General features: G+C 42.1%; 1 protein-coding gene across 1 annotated transcript in view; it reads right to left on the bottom strand.

Moving 5' to 3' along the window:
* Positions 1–23,424, bottom strand: part of SLC16A10 (solute carrier family 16 member 10) — a gene marked incomplete at its 5' end in the record, with an annotated part of 136,260 nt that extends 112,836 nt beyond the window's left edge. The window contains 1 exon segment of the mRNA XM_082668668.1: positions 23,079–23,424. Within this exon segment, the coding sequence (XP_082524794.1) occupies positions 23,079–23,424 (346 nt within the window).
* Positions 23,425–24,904: the final 1,480 nt, after the last annotated feature.

Below are 24,904 nucleotides of genomic sequence, written 5' to 3'. Positions count from 1 at the left end.
GGAAATCTGTGCTGTTGCTACTCCAGAACCCAGCTGGAGATGCAGTCTGCTCATGTCAACCAAGCAGGCACTAAGACCCCAGGCCCCACCCGCCTTTACTCAGCCAACTCTGCTCACTGACTCCAAGGGGGCCCAAAACCAGCATCAGGACAGGGCAGGCCCCAGGGACGGAGAGATGACAAACAAGCGGCATTTACGCAACAGGGACTGCAGTCTCAGTCGGCTTCCTCTGCTTCTGCTCCTCCCTGCCCCTCCATCCCACCTCCTCTCTCCACTCCCCTCCCCTGCTCATTTATGTTTACTCGAGGAAGTCTACTCCAAGACCTGTGTCCACTGTCTGTCTGTCTGCTCTCCTACACACAGACACACACGCACAATCATTCAGTGAAAAGCCATAATGATCACTCAGTACTAGATTTTGATGATGAGACATAAGAAAATTTCCATTACTGGTTCCTGAAGCCAAACTCCAGTTTTAGCTTATTCGGAGTTTTAAAAGGTAAGAAAATAATAGGACTAGAGTTCCTAATAGCTTTTTCTTTTCTCTTTCCATATGATACAAAAATACCTTGGTGGAGACAGATTTTACTTCTAAAAAGAGCCTCAGTGGCCAAACACACATACAGAGTCCTTACCTTCCAGAATCAGAGGCGTACTGTGATAAGTAGCAATATAATACGTCCCTGTAAGAATTAACACTTAGATTGTATTTTGCCCCTTTATCTCCATTTAACCACAAGCTTATGACACTAGTTTATCTAATAGCAGCTAACAGAAACACCCATATTTATGCATATTTCTTAAAAAATAAAAGTATTACTGAATTCATTAATAAATGTACCTTTAAAGAAAAACAGAATTCCTCAATTAATTTATTAATAAACTATATCTTTTTACCTGTAAGAAAGATAATATTTTAAACTCTAGTGTATTTTATTTAGTATAAGGTAATAGAACTAAACAGTCCCCAACCATTTTACTGATTTTCTTTCTCCAAAACATTCTGTAAGCCATAATCTCTGCAGGTGTTCTGGTGTTTTGGAGCATTCTGCAACTTAAGTTCCTGTGACTTGCTGACATGTTTGATGTGTATTTGAACATAAATTATTGGAACATTCTTTCAACTGTCAAGTTTGATTGACTCACTTTCTGTCAAGTTATCCTAATTAACCCACAGCCTTCAAGCTTTGGGATTATTGCTGTCAATTCTGTACAGCCATTTGTTTAATGCACAGTCTGCTCTAATACCTTCCATGGTGAACCTGCAAATATAAACCCATTTTGATTTTTACTCATTAACTAGACATTGGAAAGTGCCATGCCGTATAACCTGTATTAATGTGTGAATACAAGTTTTGCCTACTTCATATGAAGCATTCAGAAAGAACTTATTAAACAAATAAATCCTCTCAGTGAAGGACTTTCAGTTGTTCAAAAACTTCACTGAATGCCCACTATGGGTCAAGCACTGTGCTGGACAGTAGAGATATAATTGTAAACAAGGCAGACATAGATAGCCCCCGCTCTCATGGGCCTTCTACATTTAGTAAGGAAGACAGACATTAACACATAATTACAACCAAACAGAGAGAAAGCTAATGCCACAATTTGTGCCTTGCACAGCACCTGCCAAAGTTAAGCTCAGTACATACTGTTATCACTACCTCAATTTCAAAAATACAAATAGTCTACCCAGTAAAGAACTATGTTAAAGTTATAAATCAGGAGTGATACAAAGGGAGGAAAAGAGATGACAGTCATGCTTCAAATTTAAGTTCTGGTATAGTGGTGACGGATGCACAACACTGTGAATGTACTTAATGCCACTGAAGTGTACACTTAAAAATGGTTAAAATGATAGATTTTGTTATATATATTTTACTACAATTAAAAAAACAGCATTTAAAAATTGTATTAGGTTGTTGAATCAACTTCACCAAAGACTTATAGCACGTGAGTACTTCCGCATCTCAGAATGGTGCATAAAAGGTGGAGAGAAGAGAAAGCCATACAGCACACAGCTGAAAGCAGACAGAAAATGTGAAACTACTTTGCTTCAATTCTCTTCTAACCTTACTGAATTGTTCAGTTCACCTGCTCTGCTCACACAGTAGAGCACAGCTGAGAAGGAAAAAAAGAAAAAAAAAAAAAAAGCCACAACCTTAGAAACGGGTTTCACTACAAATTCACAATTTCCAATATTTCCAATCTCGGTTCAGTTCTCAGAATTCTTCTCAATCCTTTTCCTTAGCAGTAATCAGCTCCCAAACCTTTGCCACTCTCTCAAATCTGCTGTTAAGTCCCATGTTATGCTTAACACATACCCTCCTTCTCAGAGGAAGCAAAGGCCCCCTCAGTTTCCTGATCCTCACCAACCCTACCCCTCCATTTGTTTCCGTTCTTACTTTCCCCTCTCCAGGTCCTGAATAGGTGGCATCTCTGGCAAATGCACTGCCCCCCACCCCTCAACAGCAGCAGCAGCTGTGCTCTGAATTCCCGCATCTGTGACCTGCTCATGAATCTTATTCCATTAACTAGCCACTTGGTAACTTGACCTTCTCCCTCTGTACAGGCTCCTTCTCCTCAAGCTACTCCCATGTTTAAAAAAAATTGTTATTCCCCCCACCCCTGACCCTAATCCTCTTCTAGCTACCACCCTATTTCTCCCCTTTCTCACTTCTAAGCTTGCACCACCATCCCTACCTCCCAGTCACTGCTCCACTCCCTGCACACCCAGGCCAATGAGTGTACGCTAGCTGAAAACATCAGTGATTTCCCAATGACTCCTTTCAATGGACCCTCTTCAGTTTTTTTTAAAAATAGAAAATCTCAGCCATATTTGACTCTCTTGATTGGCAGTACCACCATTCACCTAAAATCACCCAAGTGAAAAACCTGCCTTTCCAGAGTCCTTGCATACTATTTCACCTCCTCATTCAGTCACACACACACACACATACACACACAAAAATACATAGTATTATCCTCTTGTTAAATTTAAAAATACAGGTAAGCTTATAGAATAAAATGAAAATTAAAATAAGGTGCACGAGAGACAAAAACATATGTCCACACAAAGACTTGCACGCAAATGCTCATAGCAGCACTATTCACAGCAGGCAAAAACTGGAAACAACCCAAATGTCCATCAACATGTGAATGGATAAAAAATTGTAGTACAGGCATGCAACGGAATACTACTCAGCAATAAAAAGGACTGAACTGCTAGTACACTTGTCCCTCAGTATCTAAGAGGAGTTGGTTCCAGCAACCCAGCAGATACCAAAGTCTGCAGATGCTCAAGTCCCTTATATAAAGTGACGAAGTATTTGCATATAACCTATTCACATCCTCTTGTATACATACTTTAAACCATCTCTAGGTTGTAACCCAGCAGGACCCTCTGGGGCCTTCCTGGGACAGACCCCTCCCCCATATCCTCTGCTTTAGCTCCTCTCTGAAGTGCAGATAATAGTGTCTGACACACATTTCCTGAGTTATTTTACAGATGCTAAAGCCACCACCAAATGGAAGAAATTAACTACTTGACCATGAGCATGTAGCCCCCAGACCTAATGGCACCTGAGGATTGATAATGTTAACCCCTGTGACCCTGCCCTGTTACCTCACCATCAACCAATCAGAGAGTTGTGCATGAGCTGATCACACACCCTGGGACTCCCCTCCCACACCTGGCTTTTAAAAATGTTTCGCTGAAACCCATGGGGAGTTCAGGCGTTTTGACACAAGCTGTCCTAGACTCCTTGCTTGAGTCTCTGCAATAAACGCTGTGCTCTCCTTCACCACAACCTGCTGTCAGTAGATTGGCTTTACCACCTGCCTCCGGCAGACCCAATTTGGTTCAGTGACAGGTTACTTATAATACCTAATGTAAATACTATGTAAACAGTTGCCAGCATGTGGCAAATTAGAGTTCCGCTTTTTGGAGTTTTCTGGAATTTTTTTTCTTTATATTTTCTATCTGTGGTTGGTTGAACCCAGGATAGCGAAACCATGGATATGGAGGGCCAACTGCATATGCAACGACACGGTAGAGTCTCAAAAGCATCATGCTGAGTGAAAGCTAGACACAAAAGAAAACATACTGTGGGATTCCATTTACAGAAAATTTTAGAAAAAGCAAAACTATAGTGACAGAAAGCAGATCGATAGTTGTCAGGGGCAGAGGTTCCAGGGATAGACTGGCTGCAAAGGGGCATGCAGCAACATCCTGGGGTGATGGAAGGCCCTGTATCATGACTGCAGTGGTGATTACATTACCTTAGACATTTGTCAAAACTCATCAAATTATAGACTTAAAATGGTGAATTTTATCATATGTAAATTATCCCTCAATAAAGCTGACTTCCAAAAGTTAAAGTGAGTCTTCTAAAATGCATCCTAGGGACTTCCCTGGTGGCGCAGTGCTCAAGAATGTGCCTGCCAATGCAGGGGACACAGGTTCGAGCTCTGGTCCGGGAAGATCCCACATGCCGTGGAATAACTAAGCTCATGTGCCACAACTACTGAGCCTGTGTTCTAGAGCCCACAAGCCACAACTACTGAGCCCGCATGCCACAACTACTGAAGCCTGCACACCTAGAGCCCGTGTTCCGCAACAAGGGAAGCCACCGCAATGAGAAGCCCACGTACCGCAACGAAGAGTAGCCCCTGCTCGCCACAACCAGAGAAAACCCGTGAGCAGCAACGAAGACCCAAAGAAGCCAAAAATAAATAAATTTTAAAAATAAAAAATATTTAAAAATAAAAAATAAAATACATTCTACTAAAGATTTCTGTGTCTGCATTTGTTTTCCATAGTCCTAATTCATATTTTAGTTCTATGGTAATTCAGTCCTATATAGAGTATTGTGTTTCTCATAATAATACAAATCCTTCTCTAACTGACTGGAAACAATACATAGAATTCTGTTTTATTTCCAGAAACCTTATCAAGGCAACAATTTACAGTGTAAGTGTGTGAATTTTATTATTATCAAAATGGGAGTATCCTGATTATGATAAATAAGTAGTATGTCTCTGATTCCACCTGCATAGCAATTTCATTGACTCTCAAAAAGGTTCTTTGGGAACCTCTTGAATGAAGACCTCAAACTCCAAAAGGTGAACACTGCTCTGTCTTTGAGACACTGTACCCATGTGGAAAACATGAGACAAGGACTTCCTCTTTATTTTATTCCCTTGGGATTGAAATGTGTACTTTTCTTTATTCCCATCCCACCGCTAGCACTTAATAAATACAGTAGTTTATGTTGACTCCTTCAAAATATTTAAGGCATAAATAAATAGAACTGCTGTCAGCAAAAGACTCACTTCCTAAACAATCTATATTCAAACCAATTTTATAATGTTATCAATTTGCCTAATCCTAACAATTTGACTTCTCTGGTGGTCCAGTGGCTAAGACTTTGCCTTCCAATGCAAGGGGTGCAGGTTCAATCCCTGGTTGGGAGCTAAGATCCCACATGCCTCGTGGCCAAAAAACCAAAACATAAAACAGAAGCAATACTGTAACAAATTCAATAAAGACTTTAAAAATGATCCACACCAAAAAAAAACCTTAAAAAAAAAAATTCTTGTCTAGTCCTAGTAACCAGAAATACATACACAAGTTGCAAGCCTTAACCTGTTAAGGCAGTTCTGTTAATCCTTAGCTGGGGTAAACCTATGAATGCTTACCACAGGATAGTGTATTAAAAACCCCAAGATAGTGTATTAATGTATGTTCCCTGTGGTTCCACATACAGTTTCCAGAGTTACAGAATGATCATGCTATAATGCAGGGGAGAAAAGGGTGAAGGCAACTAGTTTCCATTCACTTATAATTAGTCTTACAAAGGCTGATTAATTATGACAGTTCTACTAACTCACTGACTTGCTTTCCAGAAATTAAGGATATTTCCAGCTAAACAGAGTAATTATCCAAAGATTAGTGGCTGGTGATTAATTTATCCTCTTAAGTGACCATAAATAATAGGGATTACATTGCCTTGACATTTTTCCATAACCCATTCTCAGTTGCCACCAGACACCCAAAGTCATCATGATGAATTAGAGGAAGAGACAGTTTAATTGGATTAAGCATTACTTTTATCTGATTTTTTTCCAAAAAATAATAATAGTCTGCCTTTTGCTTTAAGTGTCTCAATATTTGTTTCCTAATCAAAGCTACAAAAAAAAACTACCATGTATACCAACTAATTATAATAGCATACACATAATGAACACTAAGTTATACAAAACAGTGTATTTTCAAGTCAACACCAAAAAACATACATTGCTCTTTTGTGATTCCTGACCTTTGGTATTAGCAAATCTCTCTGGTGTGTTGGCATGGGATTTAAAAGACTATATGGCTTCTGTTTCTCAAACTCTGAGGAAAAAATACTTGAGTTGGCCTTCCCTCTGCCTCCCCTCCCCATGATCACTGGATATCAAATTGACTTGTCATCAGGCCAGTACTTGCGTTCAACCCCACAAGCACAACAGTAGACAAGCATGGTTGAAACACTGCCTTAAACCCTGACATGTACTTTAATACAGACCTTGCAAATGAAGCCAAAAGGTACTAAAAGATGAAACAGTTACTGGAAGGAAGGGTAGGGGGTAGGGGTGTCTTGGCTTACAAAATAAGGCAGATACCCTCTTCTTGCACAATCATCAATTCCCTTTCACCCACCCCCTGCTTTTACTGGTTCTTCCTCCAGGGTCACTGCACTTCCAGCACCTTCAGCTGGGCTTCAATCACAAGAGAGCAATTCAGAACCTGAATTCTGAGAGATTACAGCACAGCACATGAGTCAACACACACGCCCACATACAGGGACTGTGCCAACCTACTCAGTAACAAGAGTGTCTGACATATCTGTTGTGCATCCAAAGCACTTTGACATTCTTCTATCTTACTTGAGTCTCACTGCTACAGCTGAGGGAACTGAGTAGCTGACTCAGTTCCTAAACTCTGTGATGGCTGATCTACAAGATAACATCTTCCTGTTGAACAAGTTTTCCACCACTATCAATACTTTACATTTAAATTAGAAATATATAAATTAATTGAAACGATTCTAAGCCACTCCCACAGGCTCTTGGTCTAGAACATCTTGAAAATAAGACTTACAGACTGGTTTAATTAATTATACGGTGAATGCAAGAAACCGTAAATGCAGATAGTCTCAGAGGTCACGTAAAACTAAAGGGGGAAAAAAAAAACCAAGTCTTAGGACTAAGTTTTGGAAATACTTAAGACAATGACAGTAAAAAATACAATCTGACCTTTGGAAAGTTGCAAATCTGAATTAGAGAAATCTAAATGCTGGAAAGTTTTTTTTTAAGGATGAAGTGTTGTTACTTTTAAATAAGATGATTTCAATGGAAATCAACTAAGCTACCTAGGAGCAGCCCCTGGGGCTTCTTGAGACAGAATTTCTCAGTTTCTATGATAACATCACATTCCTCATAAAGAGACGGGCTCTTTCCAAAGCTCTACCTCCGGCCTCAGCTCCACTCTGAGGCTCCAGGTTTACGTGTCCAGTTATCTGCTTGACATCATCCCCTGATGTCCTGCTGGCATTTCACACTCATATGTCTAACATCTGAGTCAGCCCTTCCCTGTCAACTCCTCCTCCACATGCCCCTGGTCCTGTCAGTGGCACCATGCAGGACTGTCTACATCATTTGCAGGGCCGAGTACAAAACGAAAATGTGGGGCTCCTAGTTCAAAAATTATTTAGATGCTGTCCCCAGGCATAAGCATCATCTGTTTCCATGTCACTGTCCACACGCATCACTTGCCAGACTTCCCTCAGTCTGTCCTTTGAAATGTCTCACATCTACCCCTTCCTTCCCACTTCCACTGCTGGGCCTCCAATCTACCCCGGCTCTCAGCCAAGACCTCCGTAATTGATGTTCCTCCTCTTTCTTTAACTCTGCAACCCAGTCACAATTTTTTAAGGCACACTTCAAACATCCTTGATATCTTCCCATTGCCTATTAAATCACATGCAAACTTCCTAACTCGGCACTCAAACCTTCCATTCCCCATTCTTTCCCAGTCTTATCTTCTGGGACTTTCCTCTACAATTCCTGGGCTCTTGCCAAACCAAATTCCTTGTCATTCATTTAATGAGCCCAGTGTATAGTTGAGTATTAAAGAACCCGGGTCCTGGGCTTCCCTGGTGGCGCAGTGGTTGGGAGTCCGCCTGCCGATACAGGGGACATGGGTCCGTGCCCCGGTCCAGGAAGATCCCACATGCCACGGAGCGGCTGGGCCCGTAAGCCATGGCCGCTGAGCCTGCGCTCCGCAACGGGAGAGGCCACAACAGTGAGAGGCCCGCGTACCGCAAAAAAAGAAAAGAAAAAAAAGATGTCTACAGATATGTTATTTACATTGCATAACACAGCCTGCGATTCAAACACCCTGCAAAAGGACGTCTGGCTGAGTAATCTAGGGTAGATCAGTATGATAGCCGAATATCACATTTACTGAAAACATGAAGCAGGTACGCTACCTAATAAAGAAAAATGTACCTTAAAAATATTGTTCACTGAGAAACAGAAAACAAAATATTCACATATAAGTCTACAATTCCTTATTTCCAACTTTGGAATCCCAAACCCAAAGTTTTTTTTATAAGATGGCATCAATAATCACTTGGAAGTAAAACATGATCTGAACTGACATGAAGGTACTTATGGTCTCTATTTGTCCCAATTACTCTGAATAGTCATATATTTTTTTGCAGAAATATCAGTGTATTAGATTATAGGGTGCTGCCTCAGACTCCCCTGGGTGGGGAGGGACGGGGGGTAAAAAACACAGCTGTATGAACCAGGTTACTTTTTTAAAATCAAAAAAATTCGACCCCAAAACACATATGGCCCCAAGAGTTTCAGATAAGGAACTGTGGCTCTATGCTAATGACATCAATTGTAAATTTAAAGAGTTAAACTTTGGTATTCCTCAGCTTTGTTGAAAAAAGTGTCTGAGGGACTTCCCTGGTGGTGCAGTAGTTAAGAATCTGCCTGCCAATGCAGGGGACATGGGTTCAAGCCCTGGTCCGGGAAGATCCCACACACCGTGGAGCAACTAAGCCCGTGTGCCACAACTACTGAGCCTGCGCTCTAGAGCCCACAAGCCACAACTCCTGAGCCCTCGTGCCACAACTGCTGAAGCCCGCGCACCTAGAGCCCATGCTCTGCAACAAGAGAAGCCACTGCAAGGAGAAACCTACACACTGCAACGAAGAGTAGCCCCTGCTTGCCACAACTAGAGAAAGCCCAAGCGCAGCAACAAAGACCCAATGCAGACAAAAATAAATAAATAAAATAAATAAATTTATTTTTTTTTTAAAGTGTCTGAAAGGCATGCATTCTTTCAGGAAGGCTCTTTGTAATGCTACAACTGCAGGAGTGTGTGAAAAGACAAACCAAATCCCTCTCCAAATAACTACAAATTCCAAACCAATAAAACTGAACTAATTACAATTTCTTTTTGCTTAGATTCAAGATTTCACATTTCTGGAAAAGGGTCAGTCTTCTGTCCTACTGAGCATCATTTTACAGACACAAGTTTATTGAAAGAAATGATAAACTCTCATATTTTTATAAAGAACACTGAGCTAAAATTTAGGTCATTTAAAAGCATTATTTTAAATCTTTTAGTTTAAATAGTCATTTAATATGTAACCATTTTTATCCAGGCAAAGATTTTTTTTTTTCTGGTGGCAACACAATGCGGCTTTGAGATTTTTTTTTTTCTGGTGGCCAGCAGCAAAATGTGGGGAATGCTCTATTTGCCTTTGCCCTCGTACAAGTAGCCTGTGTACCAGAAACACAAAAGAACCACCAAACAAGAGGATTCTTGATTAGTAATTATTTATCACTCTGGATTTAAAATTATGCATACAAACACAAATATTCATCTATTATCTCTTCTGCCCCTTCTCTAGTCCCTCTACCCGCCCCCCAAAAGAGAAATATCAATAATAATTTTCTGTGCTGTGTCTGGCTGGGGATCAGGTATGATTAGCATCGCATGATCTAGCTCTTAGCGACTGTCCATCTGATATAAAATATCTCCATTTTGATCCAAAACAAAATGTGGCCAAATAATGTAACGTGATTTAAAATCAGTTCCCTGGGACTTCCCTGGTGATCCAGTGGTTAAGACTGCACACTTCAAATGTAGGAGCCACGGGTTCGATCCCTGGTTGGGGAACTAGGATCCCACAAGCTGTGCGACACAGCCAAAAAAAAAGAAAAAAGCCTCTCCTCCTAATCTGTTTATATACAATTAACGAAAGATTGTCATTATAAAACTAAAATCAGTTCCCTTTACCAGTTCCAGCCTATTCCATAATTAACATTTTTCTCTGAGAAGAGACAAAACCTAACAACTACAATGAAAACTCCATACATCTATCATCTAGTCCCACAAAACCACTTCATCTTAGGCCAAATTTACTATTACAGTCATTAAAGTTAATACATCTAATGCTAATGGTTAATTATTTTTACTATTATAAAAGCAACGCTTGTTCAACATAGAAAAACTAGAAGCTACAGATAAACCAACAGAGACTAAGAAGCCCAAAAACCTGGCACTGGGAGGTAACTTTGGAGTTGGGGGTACTGCTGCCAAAGTTCAAGTGTTACATTACTGCAGGAAAACAACTGCAACTTTCTGCCCCCATCCTGTGCTAAAACATCAATTAACTTTGTGGAATGCCGTTGTTTAAACAACCATTGACAAATGTGAATCCTTTGAGATGCTGACATTTGAAATTGGAACGTGAAGTCAAAACTAATAAAAAGGATAATTAAGCAAGATGAAAAGGTTTTCACTATTAAAACCAGTCACCAGACCAACCCACCCCACTTGGCATTAGTACCTACACAGAAAAAGTCAATAAGTACCTCTGTTTAATGAGTAGTGGTTTTCTACTCTAATGAAACGTATCTCAGAATTGTTTCTTGGATCCAGTCTAAGTTGGTCACAAGACTAAATAAATTTTGACTTTCTGAACACATGCAGAACACTGTTGATGCAATTTACTCTTTAACAAAAAAAAAAAAAAAAAAGGGTAAAGCTGAACCACAGACCAATGCACCTTTCCCTGAGTTTTATACGTTAATTTAACCACTGACCTTTCATTTAGATTTAACTATCTAATGATAGAAACGCATACCTTGAACGGAATTCAAAACTCCAGTCACTGATTCTCAAGTTGGGGGACTGGAGGAGGAAGGCAGCACAGTTCCCCCTCACTAAGAGGAGCATATCAGAGAGGCACACTTAGTTTTTGGGGGTTTTTTTTTTGCGGTACACGGGCCTCTCACTGTTGTGGCCTCTCCCGTTGCGGAGCACAGGCTCCAGACGCGCAGGCTCAGCAGCCATGGCTCACGGGCCCAGCCGCTCCGCAGCATGTGGGATCTTCCCGGACCGGGGCACGAACCCGTGTGCCCTGCATCAGCAGGCGGACTCTCAACCACTGCGCCACCAGGGAAGCTCCACACTTAGTTTTAAAAAGCGTATTCAGTATTATACTTTTGTCTTCAAAAAAACAAATAAAGAATCCTAGGGGATTCCCTGGCCATCCAGTGGTTAGGACTCGGCACTTTCACCGCAGGGGCCTGGGTTCAATCCCTGGTGGGGGAACTAAGATTCCGCATACCACGTGGTGCGGCCAAAAAAAAAAATCTTAATTATTTCCATAATACCACTAAAAGTAAAGGGACAAAATCTTAGCTGGTGGAAAAATACAGAAACATGGCTTTATCTTCCAGGTATTAGGGAATCTCACTCAAAAGTTAAACTACCCTTGGAGGTGTGTATCAAAATTTTCAACAGCTATGGGACTTTTATGTTTGGGAACAAAGGGGGTTAGAAACACTGCTTTGGTCCACATACCTTATTTCAAATCTTTATTTCATGTGTATCCCCATAATTAAAAATTAGTGAAATGCAAAAGCCAAGACATGGAAACAACCTAAATGTCCATTGACAGATGAATGGATAAGGGAGATGTAGTACTAGGTTGACCAAAAAGTTCCTTCAGTTTTTAAGTAAAAATAAAAGACACATTTTTCATTTTCACCAAGAACTTTAAAGAACAATGTATTCACCGTTTTGTTCCACTGCCTTCTGTCATTTTTCAGGCAACTTCATGATTCCATCTTCCAAAACTTTTTCTTTTTGAGCAAAGAACTGTTCCAGGTGCCTTTTACAGTCTTACAGGGAAATGAAATTTTTTCCATTAAGAGGATTTTGTAAAGACCAAAATAAATCGAAATCTGAAGGTGCAATGTCTGGTGAATACAGCGGATGAATCAGAACTTCCCAGCCAAGCTGTAACAGTTTTTGCCTGGTCATCAAAGAAACATGCGGCCTTGCGTTATCCTCATGTAAGATTATGCATTTTCTGTTGACTAATTCCGGACGCTTTTCGTCGAGTGCTGCCTTCAGTTGGTCTAACTGGGAGCAGTATTTCTTGGAATTAATCGTTTGGTTTTCTGGAAGGAACTCATAATAGAGGACTCCCTTCCAATCCCACCATATACACAACATCACCTTCTATGAATGAAGACCAGCCTTCGTTGCGGTTGGTGGTGGTTCATTTCGCTTGCCCCACAATCTCTTCCGTTCCACATTACTGTACAGTATCCACTTTTCATCGCCTGTCACAATTTATTTTAAAAAACAGAACGTTTTCATTGCGCTTAAGTAGAGAATTGCAGGCAGAAATACGGTGAAGAAAGTTTTCTTCACTTAACTTATGTGGAACCCAAATATCAAAGCGATTAACATAACCAAGCTGGTGCAAATGATTTTCAACACTTGATTTGGATATTTTGAGTATGTCGGCTATCTCCCACATGGTATAACTTTGATTGTTCTCAATGCCTCGATTTGATCACTATCAACTTCAACTGGACTACCAACCGTGGAGCGTCGTCCAGAGAGAAATCTCCAGCACTAAACTTCGCAAACCACTTTTGACACATTCGATCAGTCGCAGCACCTTCTCTATACATTGCACAAATCTTTTCTTTGCATTTGATTTGCATTTTACCTTTCTTGAAATAATAAAGCATAATATGCCAAAAATGTTGCTTTTCTTCCATCTTCAATATTAAAATGGCTACACAAAAATTCACCAATTTTGATGTTTTTTTTTAAGTGCACGCTGATATGACAGCTGTCACAATACAATCCAACAAAATTGTTTCTAATGAACTTAAAGACAACTAAGCACTGTTAGAGTCAGCTTACAGAAAAACCCAAACTTTTTGACCAACCCAATATATATATACAATGGAATACTACTCAGCCATTAAAAAGAATGAAATAATGCTATTTGCTGCAACATGGACACAACTAGAGATTATCATACTAAGTTATGTAAGTCAGAAAGAGAAAGACAAATACCATATGATATCACTTGTACGTGGAATCTAAAAATATGACACAAATGAACCTATCTATGAAACAGAAACAGAATCACGGACATAGAGAAGACTGGTGGCTGCCAAGGGGGAGGGGGTTGGAGGAGGGATGGAGTGGGAGGTTGGGGTTAGCAGATGTAAGCTTTTATATATAGAATGGATAAACAACAAGGTCCTATACAGCAAAGAGAACTATATTCAATATCTTATGAGAAACCATAATGGAAAAGAATATAAAAAAAAGAATAATTCAGTTATATGTATAACTGAATCACTTTGCTGTACAGCAGTAATTAATACAACATTGTAAATCAACTACACTTCAATTAAAAAAACTTAGTGGGACTTCCCTGGTGGCACAGTGGTTAAGAATCCACCTGCCAATGCAGGGGACATGGGCTCGATCCCTGGTCCAGGAAGATCCCACATGCCACGGAGCAACTAAGCCTGTGCGTCACAACTACTGAGCCTGCGCTCTAGAACCCACGCACCACAACTACTGAGCCCACGTACCACAACTACTGAGCCCGCATGCCTACAGCCCGTGCTCCACAACGAGATACCACCGCAATGAGAAGCCCGCAAACTGCAAAAAAGAGTAGCCCCCGCTCACTGCAACTAGAGAAAGTCCGCGCGCAGCAACGAAGCCCCAACACAGCCAAAAAATTTTAAATTTTTTAAATTTAAAAAAAAGAAAATCATGACTACATTAATATAAGCATGTAATAAAGTTAGAAATTCTATCTGGCCACCTTCTTAAAAAAATGAAATAAAATAAAATTTTAAAACTTAGTGAAATGAAAAAAGACTTCAATTTGGGAATAAGGCAAGTCACCTCCTCAATTTCCTAGTTCTAGTTCCTACATGCAAGGCGGAATGCAGGCATTTTGCTGTTAATGAAGATAACTTAGCTAAGAAGGTATGATCACACACATCTGGTACACAGATAACTAGGAGCACTGCTTTCCTCCATTACTCCAGTCCTAGAGGGTGGCTCTGTGTAGTGCTTCTGCACAGGTCCCAGGAGAGCTGGAGTTGTTCCTTCTGAAACACTGCCAATAAAAACACCCACAGTTGTGCCTGTGTGGCACCAGGCTAGACGGGTGCTCAGAGCTGGGGTGAGCTGACTGTTGGAGCAGTGTTTGGGGTTTCGTTTGTTTTTGTTAAGGTTTGTTTTACTTCAATATGAGATCAGATCTCTAGCTGGGTTGTGATAACTCTAAATGGAATGGATTGGACGACTTCACAGGATTTCTGATAACTTGGGTAGGAGACACTAAAGGTTCTAGAGAACATTTAGGTAAATATGCAGAAAATAGTTTCAAGGGGATAAAAAGGCAGTATTCTACATTTCAAGACAACTTTAACAGAAGGATAAATCTTTGTCCAGATAAAAAGATGCTCTTAAATTCAACTTAACGGATGTAAATACTGATATCATGTGTCCCAACCTTAAACCGTGCAAGTTGCAACTTCACTATCTATAAATAGAGGTAATGACACACTACAATGCTACTCTAAAAAATAAAATTGAGTAATGTATATGAAAACCCTTTCTTTATGGTAAAGAACTATGCAAATTATCACTTAAACAAATATGGATTATCTTAAAAGTGCCTTTCACAGAATGCTAGATTAGGATGGGTTGAAATTAGGTTCTATGTCTTCCACTCTACTCTAAGCTTAATTCGTAACTCATTTGAATTCGTGCTACCCCCAAAACATTCCACATGCATCCCCCAAAAACGTAACAACAGTTGCATAAAAACATTGTTTATCCCATAGTTGTGATAAAAGAAATAAAATGGCCAACGATTTCATCAGAACTTTATAAGGACCAACAACCACACTGAAGAGAGCAGTGGCACACATAAAGTCACAGAGGCAAAGACAGCAGGACAGATTTGGAAAAGTGCAAGACCTTCGGCTAGGCTGGAGCATAAAAAGCAAGAAGGGAGAGGGAATTCCCTGGCAGTCCAGTGGTTAGGGCTCCATGCTCCCACTGCAGGGGGCCCGGGTTCGATCCCTGGTCAGGGAACTAAGATCCTGCATGCCACGCAAGATGGGAGAGAGGTGAGAAGCAAGGCTAGAGGGTCAGGCAAGGGCCAGTGCTCAAAGGCATTTGGTTTTCCCAGAACTAATGGGTATCACTGATGGCTTTTAAATAGAAAAATGATATGGTCCAATGTTTCAGAAAAACCACTCACTTGTATAACTGAGGACAGGTAGACCAGTTAATGGGTTATGACAATAATTGAGGCCAAAAGTAATGAAGGCATGAATTAAGGCACAGCACTAAAGGAAAAGACAGGGATTGACTTATGAGGCATTAAGGAGGGAAACACAAAAGGACTGTCTAATTTAACGAAATAGGAAAGGAAAGAGGAGAAATAAGAAATTAAGATGGATTCCAGGTTTCTGACATGAGCCATCAGAGGTGTTATATACTGAGAGAATTCAGAAGGAAGGTTACGCCTATCCACAGGTGGGCTGTTGTTTTTGGTGGCAGGTGAACACTAAGTGGGGTGGCTAAGAAATGAGTTCATTTTAGCTAAGTATGATGTACCTGTGCATCCAAATGGAATTTTCTAGAAATAGGTAATATGGGTCTTGAACACAAAGAAGAAATTTGGAAATAACACCCCAAGATAGTGGCTGGAGCCACAGGGCATATAAGACACGCAGGGAAGGCAAGAAAAGTGAAGCAAGCACATGGCCTGGGACCAAGCCTCAAGGAACTGCAACATGGATTCAACAAGGACCCATTGGGCTTCCCTGGTGGCGCAGTGGTTGAGAGTCCGCCTGCCGATGCAGGGGACACGGGTTCGTGCCCCGGTCCGGGAGGATCCCACATGCCACGGGGCGGCAGGGCCCGTGAGCCATGGCCGCTGAGCCTGCGCGTTCGGAGCCTGTGCTCCGCAACAGGAGAGGTCACAACAGTGAGAGGCGTGAGTGCCGCCAAAAAAAAAAAACAAGGACCCATATAAAAATGATACAACAAATCACATCAAGAGCACAGAGTACAATTTATTCTAAAAGACACCTCAAAACCTCTCCTGAAATAATTCATACACTTTTATTTTTGGTTGAGTTGGTTCTTTAGACTGTTAATTCTATTGATAAAAATTCTATGATAAAACACCACAGAAATACTCATATTGTTGTACTTAATCAGAATTCACTACACACTATTTACACTTTTCAGTCTTGCTCTGAACTCAGAAACATTCTGGAAATGGAGTATGAAATGCTCACACCATGCTCATGTCTTTATCATTCCAAAATCCCGTAACAATTTTTGTGGTCTAATAACTTATTTTAACAGGCAGTTTAGATGAATTCACATGGAATATAAGGTTGGATGTTTTAAGACGGAAGAGAATGAAGGAAAATCAAGCATCGTAACAGCCGCCATAAGTGAGTTCTCTTGGCTTTTCAACATCTCCTTGAGTGCAAATAAGAGTCAGGTATTTTCCTTATAGTGAAACATGTATATAGTATAGGACCACGAATCAGATCATTCGTTCACTGAAATCATATTAAGAAAACACCATTACCAAAAACTTTCCTATGACATAGAAATGGTTAGCTATGCAGACAGCTTTCCCCACCAAAAATAAAGTCCTCTCCATAAAAACCAGACATAGCAGTTCAGTTCTGAGCTATAGCCAAAACCTCCTGTAAGTTCAGGTGTAGCATACAACTGCAGTATGTATATATCAGCATAATATCAGTATGTAAATACAAAAGCTTTTTTTAAAAAACCTTCAGGAAGAGCTAACTGACAAACTTTCAGAGGTGCTAGTAAGACCACGTTGAGAGGTGTTGCAAGATGCATTCATCCCTAAATGCTACTAAAACTCCTACTTTGTGATTATAACTATCTGAAGAGCAATCTACCTCCACACAGGGAAGATAGAGTTGCGTTAATGATTATAACCAAAGAGCGTCCCTTTTTGGACCTTTTTGATAACCTACTTTCCTTTAAAACTGAATTGAATTTTTAATACCTTGATTTATACTTGAAAATATCCAAAAGAGGAAGATAATGTGCAGTGTTTCTCAAACTTATTTAACCACAGACCTCTTCTTTAAAGAAAGGCTATTAAAGAACACATTTGGGGAATTACTAAAAGAAGCAGGGGTCTTCTTGACCAAGCCTCTGGACCACAAAGACATAATTTCTTCAAAAGAATATCACTAATGACCCTAAATACTGATTCTGAAAACATACTTGTTTTAAATAGTTAGTTTTTAAACATCAATATACCACTAAAATATTTTTTTTTTCCAGGAAGAAAGTAGATAAGTAAACTAGACTAATACCCTAGTAAGATCCCAGAGAATATCCACAGCACTGTGTCAGGAAGCTAAAAGAACCCTAGAATCTTTCTCAGTTCCATGAAGGAACTAAAAATAGGTTTTCCAATAACCAAAGTTAAAGCAAAGTTGCAATTTCTAAGGGAAAACAATGTTCCAGTTAATTGTAGCATCTGTATTAGTTTTCCCAAAAGTGTCTGACTTCCCCCCATCCGGGCAAGAAGCATGTACATATGAACAGATAAAACTTAACTGAAAAGAGACAACTCAAGCTCAGCTTGCTCCCTCTGATGGACCTTTCTAACACAGCAGTATGTGCAAGGCATATCTCTGAGTGCCACGTCAACAGCAGCCAGGATAACGTAATAGGGCTGTGATGCACTCAACATTTTTAATTGGTTCTACTGCCTAAATTGGAGTTCGGCTTTCTTCCCCTTTCCAAAGCCTTAATTTCACCAAGTGAGATTTATTGCCACAGAGAAAGAGGCCATCAAATGCCTTTCCCAGCCTCCACCGTTGGTGGGAATTTCCTTAGAATTTCAGCCTCTTACATTAAGACTGAGTCCTGGTATACTGCAAAGAGAAGTACTCTGTTTACTTATTTGTATCCCACAGCAGATCAAAAGGGAATCAGCTGTTCTCCTTGGGAACAGCTGACTTCCTCTCTCTATTACCACCTCCAGTGCGCAGCACAGAGGGTGTCAGATGCTTGGTAAACATTTGTAGAATGAATAAGGAGTAACATTAAGATGTGTAAACTCGCTTATATCTTAGTGTGAATGAATTTCTCCACGCCCTTTTCCTGAGAAATTTTGGGTGGATCGTCAGTGACATAGAAAGAGGTAAGAGAGCCCTGAAGAGAAAAAGTAAAGCCTGAGGAAGGTTCCTCTTCAGTTCTGCCTGGAAGTACTGTCCTGCTATGGATCAGTCTAAAGGAGCCTGGTTCTTCAAAGGAAACCCCGGACTTCTTCTTGAATGCCATGTGAAATTATCTTGCTTCTCCGTGAACATCTCCCTATACTTCAAAAACCTAACTCTTTCTGGGCTTCCCTGGTGGCGCAGTGGTTGAGAGTCCGCCTGCCGATGCAGGGGACACGGGCTCGTGCCCCAGTCTGGGAAGATCCCACATGCCGCGGAGCGGCTGGGCCCGTGAGCCATGGCCGCTGAGCCTGCGCATCCGGAGCCTGTGCTCCGCAACGGGAGAGGCCCCAGCAGTGAGAGGCCCGCGTACCGCAAAAAAAAAACCTAATTCTTTCTTTCTTTCTTTTTTAATTTTGGCCACGCCGCACGGCTTGCAGGATCTCAGTTCCCCAACCAGGGACTGAACCCGGGCCACAGCAGTGAAAGCACCAAATCCTAACCACTAGACCACCATGGAACACCCAAAAACCGATTTCAACGAGACATCAACAATTGGCAATTGCTTACTGACAGCCAAGTAAGACCAAGAAACAGGGACCCTAATCTTTCAGACCTCTTTTCTAACGCCAGAATTCTCGGTATAGTACTCAATCAATTTCTAATACTTGAATTAACCAAACATAAAGAACACTGGATTAGCAGAATGTTATCTAGCCAATGCAATATGATCAACCATTAAAAACCTAGCTTCTGAAGTCACATAAACCTGAGGTTGAACCCTGGCTCCACCACTTACTTAATCTCTATAAGCCTGAGTTTCCACATCGGAAAAGAAAGATTAAATAAAGCCTATCTCAGGACTTCCCTGGTGGTCCAGTGGGTAAGACTCCATGCTTCCAATGCAGGGGGCCCGGGTTCAATCTCTGGTCGGGGAACTAGATCCCACACGCATGCCACAACTAAACATCCCGCATGCCACAACGAAGACTCGGCACAGCCAAAATACATAAATAAATTAAATAAATAATAAATAAAAGCTCAACAGATAAGTTTCTTTAAAAATAAATAAATAAATAAAGCCTATCTCATGGAGTTGCAGTAAGGTTTAAAATAGAAATGCATGTAAAGTGCTTAGCACTGGGCCTGGCACATGTGAAGTTCTCAAGAAATATAAACCATCATTTGGAAGCCTAGGTTCCCATTCCAACACCACCTCCCTGGGTATCCTTGGGCTTATAATTATAAAGAAGCTAATGAACACGTGGAGACTGCCCTCTAATGCCGGAATTATCAATCATGAATAACGTAATAGAAAATGGACCGAGGGCTTCCCCGGTGGCGCAGTAGTTGAGAATCTGCCTGCCAATGCAGGGGCCACTGGTTCGAGCCCTGGTCTAGGAAGATCACACATGCCGCGAAGCAACTAAGCCCTAGCGCCACATCTACTGAGCCTGCGCGTCTGGAGCCCGTGCTCCGCAACAAGAGGCCGCGATAGTGAGAGGCCCGTGCACCGCGATGAAGAGCGGCCCCCGCTTGCCACAACTAGAGAAAGCCCTCGTACAGAAACGAAGACCCAACACAGCCAAAAATAAATAAATTAATTAATTTTTTAAAAAAAGAAAGAGAAAAGGAGGGAGAGGATATGGAATGCACGGGCTCTAGTCTCTCTGTTCCAGACTTCGAAAATGGACCGAAACTTTGAAAAAATAAAAGCCTTAAACAGTTCCAGATATGTTTTACGTTGTACTTGAAGTTAGCATACGTTTGATCACAGATGACTCAGCATTAGAATATCCAAAAAAAAAGACTGAAGAGTCAAACTTCAAAGCAGGTGTTCTCAAACACTTCAGGGCTTACTGTAGATGAGACTTTATATGAAACACGTGTGTGTGTGTGTGTGTGTGTGCGTGTGTGTGAGTGAGTGTGAGAGAGAGATGGAGGGAGGGAGGGAAAGAGAAAGTGGGGAGAGAGAGAAAGAGAGGAAGGAAGAAGGGAGCAAAGAAAGGAGAGAGAGACAGAAGGGGGGTGGATCTCAACATTAACTGGCTAAAAGACTATCCTGTCACCATTTTTTCACCGATGAGGTGATCTCAGACCTTAAAGTTTATCGGCTGTACATGTTTCACATATCGACCAAGTACAAGTACAGGCTTTTGTGCCATCTAGCTGGGGTGTTACACAGGGCCATTACAAGTGCACAGGGACCCTCTGCAGGAATTAGATAAAAGGCACCCAGAGCACAGGCTGGTTTCCAGCCACCACTGACCCTGAATTGTGTACCTCTGTGCAAGGGCACAACCAACCACACATGGCAGTCATGCAGACGAGCACAAAGATCTTCAGTATTTAGCTGGCACCCCTGTATACTTGTTTGTGTGTACACACCCACACACACACAAACACGGCTGAAAGCCATCAAGGATTTAAATGAGTAAATGGAGAAAGACATTCAACAAAACTGAAAATAGAGAGTTTCAAAAAGTTCAAGAGAGCAGGTCCCTGTGGCCTCCCTCCCCTTCAGCTACCCAGAATTGGCCTGTTGTAGCAATGGGAACCTTGGGGACGGTAGAGATACAGAGGCTTCGACACTGCAAAACTCTGATCCCTGGTAAAGCTATGGTCTCTCTCCAGCAGTTGCTCACTCTCTCTCAAAAAAAGTTAGGAAGGAGAAAAAATAAGACACTCCACAGATACCAATGGATCTACTCACCTGAGTTTGCAAAACCAGTGGTAAACAAAAGACTGTTTTGACTTCAATAAACGTCTGTAATCCCAGGCAAGAATATGCTAAATGCTGAAGGACCTAGTCTTAAAATGTTGACTCTGTGAATTCTGCCTCCTTGGGCTTTTCCCTCCCAGATACCCGATACGCATAGAGAAAAGACACAAAATAATTTTTGTTTACTACTACATATGCATATCTATCCTGATAAACTGTACAATAGTTGCCTTCCAAGCAGGTACATCATATTACATTTTGAACACTTTTGTATCCTGTGACCTGCAGAACACAACAGCTTTAAAAGCTATTTAAGGAACAGAAATTCCAGGTTAAATATGGTACCTGATTCACATGCGCAAGGAGCCAATGTACAAGAATATGCATGGCAGCATTGTCTATAGTAAATTTGGAAGTAACCTAAATGTTTATTAAAGGAAAAATGCATATAAAGTATAATATATTCATACAATGGAAAACTATGAGTTAAAATGCAAAGAATTTAAGCTACCAGCTCAAATTGAGGTATTATGGGGATAAACTGCAAACAATGCAGAGTAGAAGAAAGGCTGAATAATGATACATATAGTATAATACTCTTTATATATAAGGCTTTAAAACTCCCAACATTACCTCTCTCTTAGAATTTGTTACGAGTCTTATGTATTTTTTGTATGCACACTAAAGACCTAAGGAAAACTCTAAAAATAAACGAAAATTAAAATTTTTTAAAAAAAAAGACCATTAACCATATAGTTGCCCAAATGGCAAGGAGGGAGCCTGATTTAGTAATGGAAATCACTTGGCCCTTTAAGTCATAAGATGTGTGTCTTATCTCCATTCTGGGCTCATTAGGACACTTTATTTCAACAAGCTTCACTTTTCTCACCTAAATGGGGTTGACAACGCCTGCCTTGCAGGATGAAACCTTGCAGGATGAAATAATGTATGTAAAGGCATTATACAGAAGGTCTTGGATTTGGTAGATCAGGTAATAACCAACCCTCTACACGGAAAAAAAATTTTGAGTCTGCACCTTTTTCATCTAATTTGGTATATGATTAAATATGACAAAGAACACACTAGGAAAGGGCAACCCTTCACCTCCCTCTTCCCAGTCCCTGATCTGGCTGTCTCCTATATTTAGCAGAGTGACAACCCCTTCCCCTCACCGCAAAAAAAAAAAAAACGCCACGAAACCGTGGTTCCTTCAGGGCCCCCTTCCGAACTCCCGTGACCTTGGAATACGTATCTTTCATCTCGCCAACCCTGCCTCCCCGCAACACAAACAGCCCTCTGCAGCGCCGGGAGCAGATGAACAAAAACCCAACCGTCACAGTCACGAAAGAGACCGTAAAAATGACGGAGCGGTGTAATAGGGTTTGGAAGGGTCTGTTTGTTTTCAAAAATTAAGAGAAAGTCTACCGCAGACTCTTAGCCCCTATTCTGCAGAGAGGAAAGCAGGAAGATCTAGGCAAATAAGTTTTGCGACTTGTTTCCAAATACAGTGCCTACATCTGGATTCAACACAAAGACAGGCGCACCGAGCATGCTGCTTTTGCAACTGGACAGACCCACCCCTCACAACCTCCGCACACACGGACCCACAGAGGCGCACTAGGCGGCGCCGACGCTCGCTCCGCACGCGGGATGCCCGGGGGTCCCCGCGCCAGCCCCCTCGGGGATGGCCGCGGCGGGTGCTGTGCCTCACCTGTCTTGAAGACCATCTTGTCATCGTCCTTGGACCCGAAGGTCTTCAGCATGGACACGAAGAGCACCCCGCAGGCGTTCTGGATGCCGAACACCGACCCGTTGCACCACATAGCCGCCAGCATCACCAGCCAACCCCAGCCGCCCTCAGGGGGCTCAAGGGGCTCAGCGCCCGCCGGCCCCGCCGGCCCCGCCAGCTCTACCTCCACCTTCTCGGCCCCCGCCGCCTCCGGGCCATCCAAGGGTCCCGGGCCGGGCAGCGGAGCGGCCCCTGGGGGCGCAGGGCCGGGCGGCTGCGCCTCGCTCGGGCCCCGCGCGGCGGCGGGCTCCTCCTGGGAGGGCACCATGGCCCGAGGCGGCCCCCTCGGGGGCCGGGGAGCGCGAGGGGCGCGAGCTCCCGGCAGGCTCGCGGAGGAGCCGCCGAGTTGGGTTGGCGGGCTAGTGAGGCCGAGGTGAGGGTGGTGGAGGCCCCCGTGGGCAGGCGACGCAGTGCTAAGTCTCAAGCCTCCTGGTCCACAGCTCCGCACCCTGACTGAGCAGGCAGCTGGGCAGCCCGGTCTTAAAGACTCCCGCCCCCCCGCCCCACCTCCTGGGGGCGTGGTCGGCGGTGGGACCTGCCCCGGCCCACCCCCCTCCCGCGGCGCGCGGAGCCAGGTGCCTGCGGGTGGCTGTATCTGCGCGCGCGTCTGCAGCGGGGCCTCCTCCTACCCGGCGGGGGTCACAGATGTGTAGGTCACCCCGCCACAAAGTGTTAACGGAAGGGGCGCGTCTCCTCCTAGGTGCACGCTGGGTGGATCATTAGGACCACAGTGCGGGACCTTCTTTAGCCTCAGCTCACTGACAGCCTCATGACTAAACTAACATTGTCTCTTTGTTTTATTTTTGTTTTGTTTTATGGCATTCACCTCTTATTACTAATTCTAATACATAACATACGTTATGCCACCTGCTGACTTAAAAAGGAAGTCGGAAAGATTAGAGGCCTTGTTTAATTTCTCCTGCATTCATATGCAATTTCCTGTGAATACTTGGCATAATGAACAGGCTCATTTTGGAAGACTGTTATACCAGTCTTCAAATAACAAACATTTTTGACAGACAGCTGAAAAACACTAAACTACAGCACAGTTGTTTGTACTTTAAACAAACACTAGCACCTGTATTCAACTCCTCTGTCTCCCTGAAGCATGGAGCAACAATGTATGTAAAAGAAATGAAGAGTAATTAGCTGCGCAACATTGAGCACAATTTTTTTTTTTTTTTTTTTTTTTTTTGGCTGCACGGGGTCTTAGTTGCTGCATGCATGGGGGATCTAGTTCCCAGACCAGGGATAAAACCTGGGCCCCCTGCATTGGGAGCACAGATTCTTACCCACTGGACCACCAGGAAAGTCCCTTGAGCAAAATTCTTAATTTCTCAGTTACTCAGATTCTTCACTTCGAAGTCAAAATATGCTAGTTACTTTATGATGGAGTCCACAAATGAGCGTGATTGATCACATTTCTGCCTCTATCTGTTCAAAATCTAGTAGAGAGAAGTCCTGGGACAGGAGTGTCGGATAATAAGTGTTACAACACATATACAACAAAGAGAAGTGGGATGGAACCATTAAATTCTCTTCAAAATGCTAGAGAAGAACTTATACAGCAAATAGCCTTTGAGCTGAACCCTGAATCATACAGGCAACTTCAGTGGACAAAGATAGGGGAAGAGCCTTCTAGGTAAATAGCGGAAGCTAAGGGAAAGCAGGGTGTACTTGAGGAACAGGGAACAAAGCTCAAGTATATGTCTTAGGGATGGGATTAGAATGGTAAACTAAAGAACAGT

The sequence above is a fragment of the Grampus griseus genome (assembly GCF_964374135.1).
Source record: "Grampus griseus genome assembly, chromosome: 13".
NCBI lineage: Eukaryota > Metazoa > Chordata > Mammalia > Artiodactyla > Delphinidae > Grampus > Grampus griseus.
This window is presented reverse-complemented; position numbering and strand designations above follow the sequence as displayed.